The 21,458-nt window shown below is 40.8% G+C and overlaps 1 protein-coding gene across 7 annotated transcripts in view; it reads left to right on the top strand.

Annotated features, from left to right (window-relative positions):
• LOC115098471 (mitochondrial fission factor-like) overlaps window positions 1-21,458 on the top strand; it is a 59,885-nt gene that overhangs the window by 15,148 nt on the left and 23,279 nt on the right. For 3 of the 7 annotated variants that reach the window (XM_029614984.1, XM_029614982.1, XM_029614983.1), the window contains exons 4-6: window positions 6,125-6,213; window positions 9,055-9,135; window positions 10,115-10,273. In XM_029614984.1, coding sequence (XP_029470844.1) covers window positions 6,125-6,213; window positions 9,055-9,135; window positions 10,115-10,273 — 329 coding nt within the window. The remainder of the gene's footprint in view (window positions 1-6,124; window positions 6,214-9,054; window positions 9,136-10,114; window positions 10,274-21,458) is intronic. The other 4 variants (XM_029614987.1, XM_029614985.1, XM_029614989.1 and 1 more) reach the window with 2 other exon arrangements.

The raw sequence follows: 21,458 nt of genomic DNA, 5'->3' as shown, positions 1-21,458 counted from the left end.
TCTGAATGAAAATCCTCTTTTCCATATTTCCCCTTGCCATTGGAGTTGCAAAGGCTTATTGAGTAAGGGTAGTAATCATCAGGTAGTAGCCTCCACTCCCATGGCTCTTATCTTCATTCCCATCCTCTAGCCTTTATGGATCCACAGTGTTTATCCCATGTCCCTTTGAAATCCTTCAGTTTTAGTCTTCACTACTTCCTCCGGAAGGGCATTCCAGGCATCCACCACCCTCTCCGTGAAGAAATACTTCCTGACATTGGTTCTGACTCTTCCTCCCTGTAGTTTCAAATCGTGACCCCCTTGTCCTACTGTTTTTTTTCCAACAAAAGGTTTGTTGTTGACCCTGGATCATTAAAACTTTTCAAGTATCTGAAAGTCTGTATCATATCACCCTGCTTCTTCTCTCCTCCAGGGTGTACATATTTAGGTAACCAGGGAACTGGAGATTCACGCCACTTACTGACGCCATTCAAGAATTGATTGCTTTTGATGGGATGCCCTGGAGGCAAATTTCAAGAGGGGTAGGGCATTGGAAGGCCTATACATTCTGGATCCAGCTGTGAGAGAGCATTTTTGTTTTCCCAAAGTGGATGCGCTTCTCTGCATCATATCTAAACGGACGACTATCCCGAAGGAGGGTGGAGCATCCTTGAAGGATGTACAATGACCTTGCAGATTGCTTCCTGTTGCGTTCTTGTAGCGCATTCTTGTCTGCTTCTCTCTTAGGAGGTGGATGATTCGAGGGTGAATTCCAGAGCAGTTATGGAACCCCTTGCCAATGGAATCTTTTCTCACCTCTAGTGGTGGTTGCAGGAGTTTCATCTGAGAGAGGGAGTTTCCTTGTCCTCCTCAAACTGGTTGGTGCTCATGACGTGAGTTTCCAGGGTTGGGGAGCTTGCTGTCAGGAACGGCTGGCCAAAGAGGCTTTCTGGAACAACAGTTCCCTGGAAGCCCGGGTGGTCAGGTTGGCGTGCTTGCAGTTCAGCCAGAGACTACTGGGTCGAGTGGTCCACATGATGGCCACCGTCATTCCATTGTCAGATTACATCAGTTGCCAGGGAGGAACTAAAAGCCAGCAAGTGTCGCAGGAAATAGACCAACTTTTGAATGGGTGGAAGGACATCTTCAGATGATCTCGGTCTCTCACATCGCAGGAAAAGACAACATACGAACAGACTTTCTCAGCAGGGAGAGTCTAGACCCTGGAGAATGGGTGTTGCCCCCTGAGGCATTTCAACTGATTGTGGATCGCTGGGGCCTTCTGACCCTGGACTTCTCGCAATGTGAAGGTTCCTCAATTTATTCCGTCGCAGGAGAGATCCGTGGTCCTTGAGCATTGACGCTCTCATACAGGTCTGGCCGGAAGACTGTTTGCTTTATGCCTTTCCTCTGTGGCCCTTGCTTTGCAGGGTCATTTCACAGAACTGAAATCCACAGGGGGCTAGTACTCCTGGAGCTCCGGTTTGCCTCAGGCATCCGTGGTATGTGGTTTTGCGGAGACTGCTGCTGGAGGACCCCCTTCGTCTTCTGCCACACATGGATCTGTTTCAGCAGGGGCCAGTTCTTTGTGAGGATTTGGCTCGGTTCTGTCTTACGGTTTGGCCCTTGAGAGGACTCGCCTGTTGAAACCTGGATATTCTGCAGTGATTGCTACCTTACTCTGTACTTGGAAGTTCTCCTCTTCTCCATCTCATGTGTGGGTTTGGAGAGTGCTTGAGACCTGGTGCGAGGTCTCAAGCACTCTCCTTGCTTAAGATCCTACTTATTCTGTATCTTCTGCAGGATGTGTTGAATAAAGGATGGACCCTAAATTCCTTGAAGGTTCAAGTTGCGGCTCTTACATGTTTCAGAGGCACGGTAAGTGGTGTCTTCCTATCGTCCCATCCTGATGTGGCCCATTTCTTGAAGGGAATGAAGCATCTTCAGCCATCCTTGTGGTTGCTGGTTCCTTTGTGGAGTCTTAACTTGGTACTGTATTTTTTTAGCGGGCTATGCATTTCTACCACTACATAGCTTTTCCTTGTGGTTACTGGACCCAAAGACAGTGTTCTTGGTGGCTATATGTTCTGCGCATCACTTTTCCGAGTTGCAGGCCTTGTCTTGCCAGGATCTGTTCCTTTAGGTGACTCCAGGGCCATTGAAGTTGCATACTGTTCCATTCTTCTTGCCTAAGGTGATCTTGGAGTTTTATTTGAATCAGTCCATTTCTTCAGGGGTGCGGAGGAATATTTCCTCCTGCGTTCCTTGGATGTCAAGAGACTTGTCGTGCTGTTATCTAGAGGTTTCTGAACCTTTCCAAAAGTTGGATTGTTTTTTTGTCCTTCATGGTGGAAGGAAGCAAGGTGAACCAGTTTTTCAGGCTACGATAGCTCGCTGTATTAAGGAAGTGGTCATGGCCGCGTATGTGGATGCTGAAAAGCCGTTGCTTACTCAGGTTAGGGCTCATTCCACTAGGGTTCAGGCAGTGTCATGGGCGGAGGTTAGGTTGTTTTCTGTCAACATATTCCAAGCTGTGACGTGGTCCTGATACATCTTTTCCATGCTTTATCATCTGGATGTGCAGGCCTGGGAGGACACAGCCTTTGCACGTGCAGTGTTGTCTGGACTGCGGGCAGCTTCCCACCCTGTTTGGGAGTAGCTTTGGAACATCCCACTGGTCCTGAGTCCATCTGTCTACACACTAGAAATGGAGAAATTTACTTACCTGATAATTACATTTTCCTTAGCGTAGACAGATGGACTCAGCTTCCCGCCCTCTGCTGCCAACCTTTTTGTATCAATAGGCCTCCTGCCAAGGGGTTATTTGTGTTTATCCAGTCCCTAGCTCGGGGTACCTGTGTGCTTAAGTTCAGTGTTTTATTGTTTGACTGTTTTTTAAAACATTTTCTACTAGTCTGTCCACTGTTGCTTTTGATGAGAATATTGGCAAGCTAGGTCCCTGCAGGAGTATATATACTGTGACGTCAGCTTGTTTCGTCTCCATCTGCTGGCAGGGGAGCATAACCCACCGCTCCCGAGTCCATCTGTCTATACTAAGGAAAACAAAATTATCAGGTAAGTAATTTCTCCATTTGAGGAAGATCTGGAGAAGCTGGTAAAGGATGTGGGTGAGACCAAGCCCCAGAGACTACTTACATGGAGCTTACATGGTCTCTGGAAATGGGTAGAAGTTTCTATAGCTCACATAGCTGGAAGCAGAAAATGTTCAGGCAGATTTTTTTTCAGCTGGACAGCTTGGAGCTGGGAAAAAAGGAGTTAGCAAGTTTAGCCTTTTCACTAATGGGGCATATCCTTGATAGATCTTATGGAGACTTCAAGAAATGCAAGGGTTGTAAGCTTTTTCAGCCGAAGGAGAGAACAGGGCGTCTGCACATCTGGACGCCCTGTCACAGCCATGGTCTTGCCACTGTCTTCTGTATATATTCCTGCTATGGCTGATAGTGGGACAGATACTTCAGAGGATTGAGTCTCATTGAGGTCTGGTGGTTCTGATGACTCCAGATTGGCCAAGAAGGCTGTGAAATGCAGATTTTTAAGAGGCTTTTATTTGGGGATCTGCTGAAGTTGTCACAGAGAGGACGAATCCAGGGTCCAATCCATTTAACCAACCCATCTCCATTTTGTCTTTTGACATGGCTATTAAGAGGAAGAAGGTTAAGGAGCAGAGGCTATTCTGAAAGGGCAATTTCGACTTTGTTGCAGGCCCAGAAGAGGTCTCTCTCTCCCTAGCTTTTGTCAGGGTGTTCATGGAAGAAGGTGAATCAATTTTTAAATCTTAACTCTCTCTGATCTTGGGCATCTTACAAGCTGATTTGGAAAAGGACTCTGCTCTGCATTCTCTCAAGGTGCAAGTGGTCATGATCACCTGCTACCGAGGTGGTGTGCAGGTTGCATCACAATCTTATTCATCCAGATAGGTTACATCCTAAAGAAAATGAAAAATATCTCCCGCCCTGCAGTGAAAGTGACCATGCCACCCTGGGATTTTAATTTGGTTCTTGGAGCCTTGTGTGTAGCTCCATTTGAGCCAATTGAAAAAGCTTCGATTAAGGATCTGACTCTCAAAGCGGTGGGTTTGGTAGCGATCTGTTTGGCTAAGTCTGTTTTGGAGCCCTTTTGTGCAGAGAACTCTTTTTGAATGTTTTGTACTATGAAGTGTCTCTCCACACAGTACCTTCTCTTTTTTTTTTTTCCTAAGGTAGTGTCTCCATTTCATCTGAGTCAGGCAGTCTTTCTGTCAGTATTCAAGAAGGAAGACTAGGGTACCACTTGAGGCATCTTCATTTACTAGATGTGCGAAGATCCTGCTCCAATATCTAAAGGTGATCAGTGCCTTTAGAAGGTCCTATCATCTCTTCCTTCTCCTTTCTGGTTAAAGGAAAGGAGAAATAGCATCTAAAGATACAGTAATCGAATTGATCATTTCTAAAGGGGAGCTTGGGACTCATTCCATTAAGGGTACAAGCGGCTCCTCAGGCAGAACATCACCTAATTCCGCCAGAGAAGATCTTCAAGATTTGAAACTTGGTGATCTTTTCATTCTTTTATCGGGCATTGCAGTCTGGATGTGTGAATCAGACATTGCTACTTTTGGGACAGGCTTGTCAGATTCCCACCCAGTTTGAGGCTTGATTATGTGCATCTCATATGTCTATAATAGTGTGGTGGGACAAAAAGGAAGGAAACATGTGGTTCTCACCTGCTAATTTTCTTTCCTTGGGTCCTACCAGTCCAGGATCCTGCCTATTTATCCTTCCTTCCTGTTCCGCAGATATTTTTCATCAGTCTTGTTACTGTTGGGACTCTTGATGTTTTGGGACCTTTTTCCTAACTGTTGCAAGTGAGTGTTAACAGTCCTCTGCTTGGTGGGGAGAGAAAAATACATTTTCATTGCTTCGCTATGGAAATGCTGGCGTGCTGCTAGCTGCACGGATCACTGTATAGTAAGGTCAGCAGTTTAGTTCTCAGTCTCTGTCTGCTGGTAGTAAGCATAACCCATGCACGTGCACTGGCCTGTTACAGTCGTGGAAAGAAAATTAGTCGATTAAAATCAGATTCATTCTTTATTTTAGCATTTATATAATGCTGCTTGTCCCAAAGAATTTAAATTCTGAGTGGTGTGGGAAGGGAATACTGTTCCCACGTCCGCATGCAGTGGGAGAAGCAGAATTTGAACTTCGATCTTCTGATTCCCAGTCCATTGCTCTCACTTGCTTTACAGTGTTTTAATTTGTTGCCACAGCCTTTGCAGTGTAGCACAATTGTAATTCTCTTTCGATAAAAGTTGGAAAACAGCCAAAAGGCAAACAGAAAGCAAAGGCATAACAAAGGTTTTAGTTTTATTCTCGATTACCTGCAAATCCAAATAAGAGATCAATGCGGCTTATACTGAAAAATGTAAAAATATAAATACATTTAAATAACACCCAAACATCTGTCCAGTACATAATTAAACTGAAAGCCTAACCCAAAAAGAATCATAGGATCACTTAGTATTCAAATTTACAATCTAAATAGTTGATACCACCAAGAAGGTTCAGTTTTAGAGTTGTGTCTTTGTTTTTTCTTTTTTTTTTTTCTTATTCCAATTTTATCATCTATGTTAATGTCCCATAAAACACAGCAATTCATCATAGCTGTTTTACAGCAGCATCAAACCACTGCTGCAGAACAGGAGTATCATCTGGGGTTGACTATTCAGATTTTTTTTATTTTTTTTTAAACACTGATAAAAGATGTTAATCTGTTTCCGTTTAACGAAGTCTGATTTGAAAAAATTCTTTAGGTCCCAATGAAGTCTCTCGCTATACCGATGCCCAATACAACTTAATGTGTATTATTTACATTATATTTTATTACTTATTGTTTAATCTGTTATGACTGTTATTTTATTATCAATATTATTAACATTATTTCTGTAAAAGTGTTACAATTGTAAACTGGAGTGAAGGCTTGTACCAAACTTCGGTATAGAAAAACTCACAAATAAATAAATAGATTCCTTCCCTACTTTCTGAACAGTTTTTAGAAAGTCTCTCTTCTCCATCACTGCAGCATCCAGTTGACTGATGACTTTTTGTGAGCTTGAACTTTGTTTGCCATTCGTTTTTTTTTTTTTCTTTAGATCCGAACAGGGGGTCGATTGAAGAGAGAACGTTCCATGAGCGAAAATGCAATACGACAAAATGGCCAGCTCGTCAGGAATGATTCCATGTGAGTGGAAACCTAGGGTATTGCCTTTTCTTCCATTTTATTCAGTTTTTCCTGCTTTTCTTCTCTCTACTGTTTTTGGTGTGTTTATTTCAAACACTGAATCCCTTAACCTGATGAATTCTATTAAGCATCTTAGTGATCATTGTAGTCCCATTCGCTTTGTTGCTCGTTACTAATGATGAGAGGACTTTAATGTGTGGTGCGATATTCTTGATTTGTTTGAGTTCTTAGTTCTGTTACACAGGCAGCTATAATGGACTTTGGTCTACGCATTGTCCAACTTGCACTTCTTGAAATGTTGAGTTGTCTACCTGGTAAAGAGCATTTCTCCTTCGAAAACAAAATGTGCTCCTTTTTAATAAGTAAAAGGTTACAATCACAGACGTGCAGAGTTGTCACATGAGTAAATCAGTCTTGGAGAACCCCATTTTCCCCCAAGGCTTTGGTGATTTCTACAGACATGGGGCTGTTCTTATATATTTGTAAAATATGGGATGTGAAGCCTTTGGAGATTTTCCCTTCCAGTTGGCCGCAGGGATGATACTTTTCTGTTATAATGTGAAAGGGACGTCTGCGCTTGCTTTGCAGATGCAGAAAAAGATATCTCATGCTATCCTCTTGATTACTGGTTATATGATTACTTGCAGAGCAGCGGTTCCTCTCTTTTTTTTTGTTGGTGGGTCCTTGTTTAATCAGTATCACTTAAGTGGTTCTTGTATCATTGCAGGTTGTCATGCTTGTCCATATTTTATATTTCAATTTTTATTCCAAAAAGCTCATAGTAAGCCTAACAAAAAAACATTCTCCCCAAATTAAATGTGATCATGATCTCCTATACAGTCAAGAGCAACATCCCAGAAAACGGAATTAGGTGAAGGTCTTTTGAAGTTAGAGATTGTGACTTGATGGTTCAGTCCTAAATCTGAGGACTTTGTTTCACCAGCAGCGAGACTTCCAAGGGCCAGTTGGCCGCTGTTCCGAAAAGCAGGCCATGTGGTCTTTCATCCTTGTCCCGATTTCCTGCCGTGCTGGCATCTGACGGGGCAATGGCTGAATATTCAGAATGTGCTTAATGACCTGCCACAGGGGAGATACTGTTGCCACTTCTTACCTAGAAATTACATGTTTGGTTTTTTTTGGGGGGGTTCTCCCCCCCCCCCCCCCCCCGGCATGGGACCACTAATAATTGTTGTCATTTCATATCATGCAATTATATTTTACTTGGCTGTGGGTGAAATATTTGCAGGGTTTAATAGATATCTACTCTTTATTCTCTTTTTCCATAGGAACAATAACAGCTGATAATGATAAAAGCAGAAATTGCACAAGCAAGAAAATTTTAAAAGTAAAAAAAAAGACATGTTTGGTAGTCAAGTAGGGGAATAGTTATAGAGAGTAACTGGGGGGGGGGGGGGGGTCTATACGAACTTCCGTATGCCCATATCAGCCACATACAAGAGCTTTAAACCATGGAGGTGAATGTGACTTCCCTGTTATGTGTTGATACTGTATTCCTTTGGCAAAGAAAGCAAGACGTGCGTCAGATCTCGAATAAATAAAAGAATTAATTTGGGCATTCCGTATTTGTGAGCGGTACCCAGACTGCCTCTGGATTTCCTTTCTGCAGACCAAAGGAGGATGTTATCTGTGTACAGTACTTTCTATGCATCAGATCCAAACACACTTTTAGCTCTTTTACTATTGAGATTTTTTTGTCATAGGCACAAAATGAGGAAGAAGAATAACCTTGATGAATCAGGTGCCCTTAAATTTCTGTATTAGTTGAGCCATTTTGAGGTTTTTAAGAGGTACGTTGTAAATTGGGAAGTAGCCTGACTTGTTAGGTTCAAAGGACTTCATACTAATTATCTAAGCAGAATTAGCGTGCGTCTTGGTTTTTCTTATTGTTATCAATTTTTTAGGTCCTGGATTTCTTACTGAATTGTATTAAATGAGTTTTACTGTATAATTCCTCAGTATGAAAGGTATGCAGTTTTTGATTATTAGTTTGCATGTGTATGCTATATGGCTTGTATGCTAAAAGTGTACTACAAAATGTACAAAAAATTAGTGCATGTATTTTAATGCACACATTCAAAAAATACCCATGCTAAATAGTGTTGCAGTGACTTGGGAGGGGAATATAAAATAGAGTAAAAAAAAAATTCCCCAGGTAGTTATGAATGAAGGCTGAACAGAAGCCAGTTCTGAAGTGATCTGGTTAATTTTTTTAAGTTATTCTAGGATGCTTGTATTTTGGTTATCATGCCATGCTCTGATGTATGATAAGGGTGTGTAGTCACAAGCTGTGTAAGTAAGTAAATACATTTGAGCTGGAGCAGAAAGAGAACTGCCATGCCGAAAAAAAAATCACCTCTTACATCCTACCAACCCTGCTAGTATCATTTTATTAAGCAGGAATGATCAGATAGGAGGGCATCACTTGGAAGATGAAAACTTTTGCCTGGAGTCTGTGTGGCTTTTTTTTCCTAATTCAGTATTGCTACTATAAATCTTTTGCAGGTGAAAAATAAATTCAATGTAAACTGAGCTATAGAAATCTTGTTTCTCCATCAAATCAAAGGTGTGTGTATAGTCCACAGTCCATTTTTTTAATAGATATTTTCAGCACCTCAATAAAAACTGTGCCTTGCTTCGGCATTTCATAACCAGCTTACATTTCCTGTACCTTTTGGGATTTAGTGCTTGAAGATTTTGGTCACTTTTTTTTGTGTGTGTGTGTGTAAGACTTCTGGATCTTCAGTAGTTGCTTTCACTTTGTGTAACCTTCCCTTTTATTGTAAAGCTAAGTGTTTAAGAGAACCACAATTATCATTCAAGGTGGCATGGAGCAAACAGTGTACCAAGACATGAGCTAAAGGCAAGCTTCCGGTCATCTGTTTCTACTAAGAAACGTATCACGTAAGCTTTCCTCCTGACTTTCGTAAAAATCAAGAATAGTTTTAATTACTTGCACTGTTGTTTTTTTATTAAAAACACTAACCTGGTCTTTTTACTATGTAACAAGTATTCATGAGAGAGCTTAAAATACTCTAACACTGAAAGCTTGGCAATTGAGAATGTCTGTGTTAAAAACAGATCTGTGCTTTAATGTTGCATTTGAGTAAACATAAGTTTAAAATGGGTGACACAGTTTTTTTTAGTATTCTTCATTATAATTTCCTGTTTAAGAACAGAATTTTGCTTTAATATATTTGCATGATAGTCTGTTTGAACTTTAATGTAGTACTTTTATTATTTACCTGTCTGTCGCATCGTAAAATCTTATATTTTTATCAGATTTTCCACTCTTTGTCGTCACAAATCCAACTGGTGAGATTGACATTCAAAAGCCATTTAGGCAGATAACTGAAAAGTTAACCGTCTAAATGGGGATATTCAGTGCCATGTGCCACTAAATTCTAGGTACACTTTGAGATTTATGCTTAGAATTTAGGTGCCTAAGTCGGAGGCGTTCTGGGGGTGAGCAGGAGGCATTTCAGGGCGGGCTAGAGTTAGCCAGTTTCACATAACCGGCTAGTTTTAAGATTGCCAGGGATATTCAGCTGCAGCACTGAATATCCCCCTTAAGTTAGCCTGATATAGCTATAATCAGGCTAACTTAACTAGCCGCTCCGCGGTTGAATATCGACCTCAATATTTCTTCTGTACTGCTGAAAATATACGTTTATATATGTTGTGACATTTATTTTTTTTTTTTGTACAGTACCTAGTAAAGACAGATGTTTGCAGTTATACTAAAGAAATTCATTTGTTAAAAAAAAAAAAAAAATCCTTGTCCTTGCAACTAAGGAGCCATGTTAGTGCAGGTGACTGGATAACACTGTTTTAATCTGACTGCCGTGTTTCTCTCTTTATATGCTGTGCGGGGTATGAGCAGTGTGACACCAACACAACAGGCCCGTGTCTGTCCTCCTTCCCAAACGTTGCCTGAAGACGGAGCTAACCTTTACTCTGCTCGTGGCCTTTTGTCGCTTATCCAGTCTTCCACTCGCAGGGCTTACCAGCAAGTCTTGGAGGTGCTGGATGACAATCACAGGTGATTGGCCAGGAGTGGCTCTGCCACTGTTGCTGCTGCTGTGTTTTTCTTTTGCTCCTTTTTTTTTTTTCAGTGAGGTGTGGTTTGCCTTTGCTTGCAAAATAGAATAAGATGAAAGCCAAAGAATGCAAATTGATCCTGTCTCATAAGTAGCTTTATTATTCAAAATTCACATTCCATAGGTTTGATATTTGCTGTTCTCCAAAATGTTCAGGTAGACTGTTAGGTAATACACACTGAGGGTAAAGTCTATACTAGGTTCTCTCTATGTATATAATTGTATCAACATAAGAGAACTCATGAATATAAACATATAGTATTCATATAATTTACGTACTTTATTCAAAAGATAACATATTAAAACATCCTAACTAGACAAAAGATTACTATCTAGCGCAAACATACACACCTCACCCCACCATTCAATCTCTCACTTTAAAACCACCCACCATGAGTTACACAAATCCCATGTGATACCAATAAAACCCAGTTTAGCCCAAAATGTATAATGCACTCTAATTGTTCAACATTTGAAAAGGATAAACACTTGGTAAATACTTTCACATTATCACAGCAAGTTCAACAAAGTTTATCAATTATTCTCCAAAATCCTCACAAAGCTTCCACCTGATGACTTGTATTATCCAAAACTTTCCAAGACAAGGTCAAGCACCATCCATTGGATCCATCCGACAAGGACACCTTGTTTCACCCGTACTCCCCGGGCTTCGTCAGGGAAAATATATCGCCAACGAACTTCTACATTGCCCTCTTTTCACTGTCTTAAAAATAATTCAAAAACATTATAAGCACTCCAACAGCCACTAATATATAAATATCTGTAACCCATCAAATCACAAATTCTACCTTTTTATATTGCTTTCTCTTCATTGCCTTGAAATTTGCACCTCCTGTCTTTTAAAGCCCAGCTTTCTATACAATAATCTTTCAACTCGCTGGAAGAAACTACTTCTTGTTCAATTGTTTTATCTCCTTATCCCAGGTTGCTCACACTGCAACCAAAGAAACAAAATATAATACAATGTAACAAAACCCTGTAGACTGTTAGGCAGACTGTTGTGAAACCTGCCACAGTAAAATCTTATTTTCAAAGAAGTCAGATGACTTTAGTGGACATATAGGAAAACTTAAGATCTTTTTTTCTCTCACAGTTGACATTTTCAGAAACTGGCTTTGTTGGGCAACCAGAAAGTCTCCTTTTCACTATTAGGTTGTTTTCGTGTTCAGACCGACAGCCTAGGCTAAGGATTATGCTGTAGCTCGAAAGCTGTAACTCCTGAATAATGGGACTCAGCTGGGGTTACCTGTCACACTTGGAGCTTCCAAGCTCAGGAACCTAAAACAGAATGAGATGTATCTAACCTGTGGCTGTGACTGGCTTATCCTACAATCACATACACAACATGCAGTTTATCCCTTATTGGAGCTCCCTGCTCCGAGTGCTTTGCAGTTTATCCCGTAGAGAAACTCCTGGTAATTCACACCCACTGCTGCTACAGTGATTCTAACACATGCACATACTGAGACGCAGTTCGGTTCCAGGTGAATAATACGCATAAAAATCTCCAACAGCAAGCGAGTAACAATTCGAATAGCTGACCTGTTACCTCCTCCACCGAACATGATTAAGAATGCTGTAAAAATACTCTACTTTGTAGTTATTGTATTATAGTTGGCGTATTTATTTATTTATTATTATGCCAGTCAGTTTTCTCTATAGTTATTGTTTCTGTATTTGCATATGGATCCCCCTTATTTAGTTATTTTGTCATTAGCTAATTTTCTGCAACTGTTACTTGTAAGGGCCCTGCCCAAAAGTTATTTGTTTGATGTAAACCGCTACGATGTGCGAACGGCTATCGGTATAGAAGAGACTTTAAATAAATAAATAATAATAATAATTTTATTATGAATATATACTTAACAGATAAAATAAATGGCAAATAAGCAAAGAATCACTGATTGGTTAATTGCACATATAAGCAAGAATAAATAAAACAATACATACATTCCTTACTGTGGGCCCAAAGAATCGCTCTGCTACTCCGGACGTCTGAAATGTGAAGAGATCTGAGCTTTCACAGAACTGCTCATCTTTTTATTATATATTTGCTCTTACGTTATATTCTATCTATAGGCTATTTCAGGAAGTGTACTGGGCTCTTGAAACTAGACTGCGACAGATAACACGAGACTTGCCGTACAAACAGTGCCCAATCCAGCTCACAAGTACCTGGCAGAAAATTGTGGTTTTAGCTACAGCAGGCCAGATGCATCTTTTCATAGGCCTGCTTGCCTCTTCATTGTTCCTCTAACTATTTTGTACTTTTTACAAGCAAAACATGAGTTCACTGGGAGATTGTCCTGAGACCTATAAACTAGTCACTATCTGTTCACCTGAGTATGGCCAGTACTCGGGTTACTTCCTTTACATAGGTTTACTCGTTGTTTTGCAGGAAAGGGTGAGAGATGATAGTTTTAAGGTATTTAAAAAAATGTATGGAGGGAAATTGATTAAATGTAGCTATTTATTTATTTCAAATCTTTTCTATACCGTCGTTAAGCTAGGTACCATCACAGCGGTTTACAACAAGGCACAAATATTAGTGTTGGTAGATGTCTTGATTTGTATTCACTAAACAGGTGCCATCAGGTTACGGTAACATAGTTTCATCATAAATACTAATTGGTGGGTGTGATACTTTATGTCCGTTCTTATCTGTGACTGCTTTAAAATAGATTAATCATAATATCTTATCCTTTGGTGGTGAACGAAAGTATAAAAAAAATACAATACACACGTGTAGGCAAAGAAGAAAATGTGAATTATTTAAAATTTGTAACAGTGAGGAAGCTGTACAGGTAAGGGGGACATATTTTAACTACTCATCATAACTTATATAACAAATAGTCCTGGGGGAATTCTGCGCTACTGCAGAGCGCAGAATTCCCACCCCACCCCCACCGCACAGAATTGCCAAATTCTGCGCAGAAAATGGCAGAGGAATCCCTGGCGTGCCACAAGCAGGGCATGCGCCACGGCAAAATTTATTTATTTATTTAAAACTTTTTTATACCGACCTTCATAGTAATAACCATATCGGATCGGTTTACAAATAACAAAGGGATAACTGAGGCAAAAATAAAGTAAATAACAATAGAGGTGAATAAGGCAAAGTTACATTTAACAAGGAGTACGAACTTGGAAGCTTAAATAGCTGGAAGAAAGGTAAAGGTAGGAAGAAATTGTAACATCATACAAGAAGAATATGGTTAAAGCTTAAGGTGCTTTAACCTGGGAAAGCATGGGTCCATTGTTCAGGAGGATAGAAGATCATTTGTCCATGTGAGAATAATGGCGACTAGTGATTGTCTGGAGGTTCAGAGAAGGCTTGGTGGAATAGCCACGTCTTGAGTTTTTTCCTGAACGTAGTGAAGACCCTGGGAAGGGGGGTGAGAGAAAGCAGGGGGGTGGGTGCTTGAGTGTGGGTGCCAGAGAGATTGAGAGCTGGTGTTTTATGAAAAAGGGATTGTGCGTATGTGAGGATGTTTGTGAGAGAGCGAGCCTGTGTTGAAGGGATTGTGTATGTGTGAGCGGGAGCCTGTGTGAAGGGGTGCGTGAGAGATAGACAGACATAGGGAGCCTGTGTGAAGATGTACGTGTGAAAGAGAGAGGCAGCTTGTGTGGGTGTGTATGCAAGAGAGAAGGACCCTATATAAGGGGATGTGTGAGTGTGCAAGAGAGTGAGGGAGCCTGTATGAGAACATAAGAAAATGCCATACTGGGTCAGACCAAGGGTCCATCATGCCCAGCATCCTGTTTCCAACAGTGGATAATCCAGGCCATAAGAACCTGGCAAGTACCCAAAAACTAAGTGTATTCCATGTAACCATTGCTAATGGCAGTGGCTATTCTCTAAGTGAACTTAATAGCAGGTAATGGACTTCTCCTCCAAGAACTTATCCAATCCTTTTTTAAACACAGCTATACTAACTGCACTAACCACATCCTCTGGCAACAAATTCCAGAGTTTAATTGTGCGTTGAGTAAAAAAGAACTTTCTCAGATTAGTTTTAAATGTGCCCCATGCTAACTTCATGGAGTGCCCTCTAGGATGTGTGTGTGTGTGTGCACTAGAGAGAGGGAGCCTGTGTGAGGGGCAGTACTGAGAACAGGGTCAAACTCTGGGACTGGCGATTGAGTGGAAGGGGTTGAGTTTAGAGGTGGAGGGGAGAGATACTGGCAGGTGGAAGAGTTGGGGCCTAGAGGGCAAAGTGGCCAGGGGACTAGGAAGGGACACTCTTACAGTGAACTTCTAGGGAAATTCTCGAAATATTTAAAATTCTGCAACTTTAAGTAATGACTCTTTTCTGTATTAATTTAAAATGTAATTACTTAGACTGTCATATATATTGTTGTTTTCACCAATATTAAATTTGCAGAATTTTAAGGTTTTGGGGTTTTTTTTGTGCGGAATTTCCCCAGGAGTAAACAAACCACTCTGTAAAAATCAGATCCTGACATATAAAAAGGCCTCAGTTGTTCATTTCATGCTTTCTTTTCCAAATGTTTGATTAGATTTTACATCCTAGCTGCTGTAGATGCAGCTCATTCTGGCTGGGAAAACTCGTTCTGTAGTTTCTTTTTATGCATTGACATCAACAGAACATATATTGAAGAGTCTTGCTTTCTTTTATTTGGGAAAAGTAGCTTTTGCCCCAACCACAGTTAGATGACTAGCCTTAAACATACTTAACATGACAGGAAATAGATTAAGCTGTATTGGGCCTAGGTTAATGCAAAGAACAGGAAGAGAAAGTGTTAAAAATAAGGAAATGAGAGAATTGTAGTTAAAGAACAGAGTGGAGCAGAAGCTTGAAAAAATGTAATAAATGCCATGCTGGGTCAAACCAAGATCCATCGAGCCCTGCATCCTGTTTCCAAAAGTAGCCCGGCCAGGATACAAATACCCAGCGGATCCCAAAAAGATCTATTTCTTGTTACTTGCTCCCTGGCACAGCAATAGCTTACTCTGGTCTCCCTGACTAATAATATTTTATGGGACTTTTTCCTCCGGGAACTTGTCCAGACTTCTTTTAAAACTCTGCTGTGCTAGTTGCCTCGATCACACCCTCAGGTAACAGATTTCACAGGCTGATTGTGCATAGATAAGAGTACTTTTCTGCAGTTTGTTTTAATTCTGTTGATTGTTTCATGGAGCATCCTCTTGTTTTTAGTATTATTTGAAAGTGGTAAATAACCCATCCTTTGTTTACCTTTCCACCCCATTCATGATTTTTATAAACTTCTATCATGTCTCATCTCCGCTGTCTCTCTTCCAAGCTGAAAGCCCTATCTTTTGTAGTCTCTCATCGTAGGAGAGCAGTTCCTTCCCCTTTATCATTTTCTTGCCTCCTCTGCACCTTTTCTACTTCTGTTATGTTTTAAGTTGGGGTGACCAGAACTGCATGTAATACTTGAGATGTGCTCGTACCATTATGTATAGTGGTTGGATTTATTTTTTCCCTATGTGCATCACTTTGCATTTTTCCACATTAAAATTCATCTGCCATTCAAATGCCCCAGTCTCACAAGGCCCTTCTACAGTTTCCTCACAATCCGCTGCAGTTTTAAACAACTTTGATAATTTTGTGTCATCTGCAAATGTGATCGCATCTCTTATCATTCCCTTTTTTAGATCATTTATAGCCCATCCAAGCACAGGGAATACTGTGAAGTGTAGGAAGTGCATAATTGAGATGTGTGGTGGCAGAGAGTGCAAGCTGAGCACAGATGTACTGTGTGGTAGCAAGAAAGGGTATTGAATAATTCGAGAGCAAGGGGGGCAGAGCTCAAATTTTCCAATATGTTGTGTTCAGACACAATGGATTGGACAATATAGAGTGATGGTTTGGCTGCTAGTAAGCACTGAACCCCAGCCAGTAAGAGAAGAATCTCTTTTTTTATTTCATTATCTTTATAATAGGAGCAGTATAGCTTATCAAACAATACAGCATAAACACCAGCTCGGCTCTTCTGAGCATTACAACAACAAGTTAAATACATAACTGCCTCTAACCTATAAACTGAGTTTATTTGTTTAAAACATTTTATTAATTGGTTGGCATTATTTCATCTCGTATATGCTGATTGAATTCTTCTATGTCATGTACTTTTTTGTAAATTGAACCAAGAATGCAAAATGAAACTGTGTTGAACTGTAACATACTTTTTGACCTTTCGCATACATTTCAGTATGGGGTCGATTTTTAAAAGGCGCCTGCACATGGACGTGCCAGTTTTATAATATGCACGCATATTATAAAATACGGTTCCCGTGTTTTGTGTGGTTGTTTTTTTTTTTTTCCAAATTCATTTTTATTGTGAAGATGTACAATGTCACAGAAGGATATAACAATAAAAAACGATAGCAACATGGTAACAAGTAATACAGAGGGTGTTCAGATCTTCATTTATACAATATCCTCCACCCCTAGATACAACTAGAAATCCCCAAGCGAGTCAAACTCACATGGAACCCAAGCATACCATTCACACCATGCGATACCCACCCATACAACCGTTCTCTCCAGCCAACAAGCACGCCTCTCCCGCGCTTTTTCATGTCCGTGCAGAGAGTGGCCTCCGGCGGGGGGGGGGGGGCTGGAATTTTAGAAAAATACGCACGATGACACAATTGGGCCTAGACCAGTTCCCTCCCAGTCTGCTCCAATTAACCATTTTGTCCAGCACCATTGGGCTCCAATTAAGGAGAAGACTGGGAGGGAATTTCCCTAACCCTACCCTTCCTACATTTTCCCCTCTCCTGCATGACCCCTAAACCTACCCTAACTGCTCCTCTGGAGCAGAAGTAAACTCCACGTGTTGGCCAGCTGCCGCCACGCTTCCCCAGGACGCGTCTAATGGCATTGTCCTAGCCCACTCCCTTCTTCAGGCCCGGCACTTGTGCGTGAATCGGGGGTTATGCATGTGGCCGGGCCCTTTTGAAAATGCGCGCAGGGCCCGGCCACTTGCATATCCCCCAAATTTTACACACACAGGGCTTTTAAAATTCGGGCTTAAATGTTCTGGTATTTCAGCAACCTTGGATAGTTTTGTAAGTTTGATCAGTGCAATTTCACAGTATAGTAGTAATAAAGCATCTCTACAGTGGGATGGAATTGGAGAGTCCAGGGAGAGAGGGGGCAAAGCTCAATTTCCATACTGGTGATGCAGGTATGGGGTAATTTTCCCTGTAGCCTTTCACTTACTGACCTTTCTCCATTCAGAAAACTGACCAGTTAGTCCTCTCCTCTCTTTCCTGTCTTTTAACCAGTTATCAATCCAGAATAGCACACTGCTTCTTATCCCATGACTTTTTAAAAATGTTCTGAAATCCCTCTCATGGTGGACTTTGTCTGTCTGAAAACCCAAATGTACTATATCAACCATCACATCTTCAAAAAAAAACCCAAACAAACCCAAGATTGGTGAGGCAAGACTTCCCTTTGCTAAAAACCATGTTGACTCTTTTTCCTTTTAAGCCATGTTTGTTTCTGTGGCCAGTGATCTTGTTTTTAAGAGTAGCTTCAACCATTTTGGCCAGCACCATTGGGCTCAATGGTTTTCCCGGATCATCCATGGAGCCGCCCTTAAAAATCAGTGAGTTTTATTGGCCATCCTCCGGTCCTTGAGTATTGTAGACGTTTTAAATACCCATACATAGTTGGGCCAGGATTGGAGAAGGATTGTGTATTTCCCAGTCATTGCGCTACCCTCTGTTAGCCTGTCCATTGCACTGTGTCTGACATGTTTTGGACTCTGTCAAGCAATTACATGTTAAAATTCAACCAACCAAATATTCTTTATTTCTTCTTCCTAAGGCCTGCAAACCTGTTTGCATTACTGCATATTTTGTATTATCTTAATTCTTTGACGCATTATTTTCTTGTACGATATACTAAATATTCATGCTGACTACCCACTAATGCTTTTGCACAATAGTGACAATTGGGTAAGGTCATATTTTTTTCCCATATGTGGATACATTGTGTCTCAGTAGATTTCCAGAGTGTAAAGAATTCTCTTCTTTTTTTTTTTTTTAAGTTTATTTAAAATCTCTTAACGGCCTCTCCACCTTAAACTGCCCAAAGCAGTGTACACAAGGATAAAAGTAACAATGTATAAATAAAAGCCCACAAACCAAAATGCACAGAACAAAACCTACATAACTAATAGTCAATAAATTTGCTTTCCTTTGTTATCTATCTCTTGCCTATGCACTTGCATACAGTAAGACTATTGATTTTTGAAATGAAAAATGCTTTTGAGAGAGTCAAAATTAACATACACAAAAACATTTCAATACTATGAATCTTCCTCTCAAGTTGCAACTTTACAGCAGAGCGTTAAATGTGGCAGCACAAAGCACAGCTCGTATGTAAGTGGTGAGGATTGAGTGCAGAAACCGGCATTGCTGCTAATTCTTGATCTATGAATGATTTGGAGCTTTAAAGTGAAGGAATGGGGACTAACAGGCATGCTCTAAAATGGCGAGATAACATTATACGAGCAACCCCATTGCCAGTGATAAAGAACAGAACTAGAAACTTGGAATGTGAATCTTGAATAATGTTCCTTGTGCATTGTTAGTGTTGCTTCTTTGTCGTTGTGAAGGTGGAACTCTTAACTTTTTTTTTTTTTTTTTTCCCCTCCCAAAAATACTAACTTGCATGTGCTGTATTGTGCTTGATGGCTGTCTGTTGTCTTTGAGATGCTCCGTTGTATTTTAACAGCTAACACATTTTTGGTAAGTTATTCAGGACTTCATTTGTACCCATTCTAGCTCTGAAGCGTTATAGTTACTTTACTGTAATATGGAAACTTGAAAGACTGCGCCTGGATTTTAATCATTCCTTGCCAGTTTTAGGCTCAACATTGCAGTTAACATTGCAATGTTAAATATATTTATCAGTCACACTGTTCCATTGTGATCTCCTTCCTCTATACTCTGCCTTTCCTCTTTTGAACTAACACACAGTTTTGTATTTTTGTCCTGCTCTACAGGTTTATAAATGCTTCATTTCTTTTCTCAAACTATCCACGCTTACTCCTTCCCCCAGCTTGACTAAATCCGTTCTGTCTTCTGCTGAGCTGGAACATTGTCGGTTTTCGTGGGAGGAGTTCAAATAGGCCTGCAAACCACTTGTTCTCTCTTTCATGGAAGAATGATTATCTTCCAAATACGGGCTCCGGAGAAAGAGTGACAAGATCTTGGGTCCGGCCAATCAAGGCAGCTGATGCCCATGGCTCATAATTACAAATCATTGAGGATATCCCTGTGGTGTTTATATAGGTTTTAAAAATCATTGCAGTATCAGAATGAAGACAAGTACAGAAATATTAAAATAGATTTAACTTGCGCTTCTTACTTTTCACTGGGCTGTCCGATTTAAAACAGGATTTCTTTCGTACAGAGTCAGGAGTTAAATGGATGTAGCATAAATGATTTTAATTCCACTTTAGAGGAACTAGAGAGAACCTGCTTTGCTTGGAATCCTTTCTCTTCATGTGGTTATGTTTATGATCTTGAGCACACGGTAGGATTAAATCTACTGTTGCAGTAATGCCCGGCATTGCCATTTTACTAGATCATTAGTAAACCTTTACCTAAACGATTGGGGGGAGGGATAGTTTTGTAGCAGCCTGCATACGTTTTCCTATCAAATATGCACATAACGTCAGTATTTTAAGGGAAAGTATGCTTATAATGTCTCGTTTGAGAATTACCCCACCCAGTTGCCCCTTCTAATTTGTGTGCAGAATGTTTTTTGAGAAAATGTAAATACATGTTTGAAAATGCAACCCCTGCTCACTGCATATTGGGCAGGCAGTTTTATAATGGGCCAATTCTGCAGGTGAAGCATTGTTTTACCACCAGAAATGTCTTAGAAAATGTCCCTGCTGGTTTTTACTCTCGGCTGCATTCAATCTGAAATGGATCTTTCCTCCTCATGCTGTGCTCTTGCTCTGGGATGAGGTTGAAAATTCAGCTGTTTGTGGAAGCTTTCCCGAAACACAAGGAACCATGAAGCCCTCCATAGAGAGGCATGAAGGTTCAAAGCTAAATCTGAGTGATTTTGTTCAGCGTCATGAAGAGGCCTTCCACAGAGGTGCAGATATCACACACACTCTGCGCATGCATGGTTTACTGTCTGTTCACTGATTTTAAAGAATGATCTAGTAAATTTGATTCAAGAAGCTTTAGCATGCTAAACTTCTACCTTGTTTTCATCAAGGATAGCAGTAAAGTTTTTGTTATGAAATTCAAGGGTGAGTCTCATATCTTTCCAGCTGTACCAGACTTCGTTGTTTGTGATGGGTTGTTAGTACGATCTCTTTTTGCGTTTTGGAGCAGAAGTTGCTACAGCACATTTTTCTAGAAACGTGGTTTCCATTTTGTAGCCTACTTTGCTAACGGAAGAGTCTTATCCGTGTCTGTGTCCTCCCCAAATTTAATGACTCTTGTGTGTAGCGTCCTACCCACAGCAAATTTTCCATACATGTCGGGGGGTCCTGATAGCTTGTTTTTTTTCTTTGATCCATATATATGCACATAGGAGTCAATTTTTAAAAGGCGCGCAGTTCCCGCCGCGCACGCATGGACGCAGCCTTTTTATAACATGCACATATATTATAAAATACGTTTCCCGCGCGCCGGATTTTCATGTCCGCACGCATGTGCAGGCAGGTGGGGGGGGAATTTAGAATAATACGCGCGGTGACGTGAGTAGGCCTTCCCCGGTTCCCTCCCAGTCTGCTCCGGAACTTCCCTAACCCTATCCCCATTTTTTTGGGTTTTTTTGTTTTGATACTTCTCCTTCGGAGCAGAAGTAATCACCGGCACGTGAGTCCCACCCCTTTCAGCAGGCCCAGCACTTGTGCACATAGGGGGTTATGCGCGGTAGCTGGGCCCGTTCTAAAATGTGTACGGTGCGCGCAAGGTCCGGCCACGCACGCCACCCCCCGATTTTTACGCACGCTGCCTTTTAAAATTTGGCCTATAATGTCTCAGAAAATCATTTCTACGAACTTTTAGACTCATTACGACATTCATTTGAAGAGAAAAAGTCTTAGTAAAGTAATAAATGTCACTAAAACTTC

The sequence above is a fragment of the Rhinatrema bivittatum genome, chromosome 9, assembly GCF_901001135.1.
Source record: "Rhinatrema bivittatum chromosome 9, aRhiBiv1.1, whole genome shotgun sequence".
In the NCBI taxonomy this organism is placed as follows: Eukaryota; Metazoa; Chordata; class Amphibia; order Gymnophiona; family Rhinatrematidae; genus Rhinatrema; species Rhinatrema bivittatum.
Note: the sequence above shows the minus strand (reverse complement) of the source record. Positions and strands in the feature narration are given on the sequence as shown.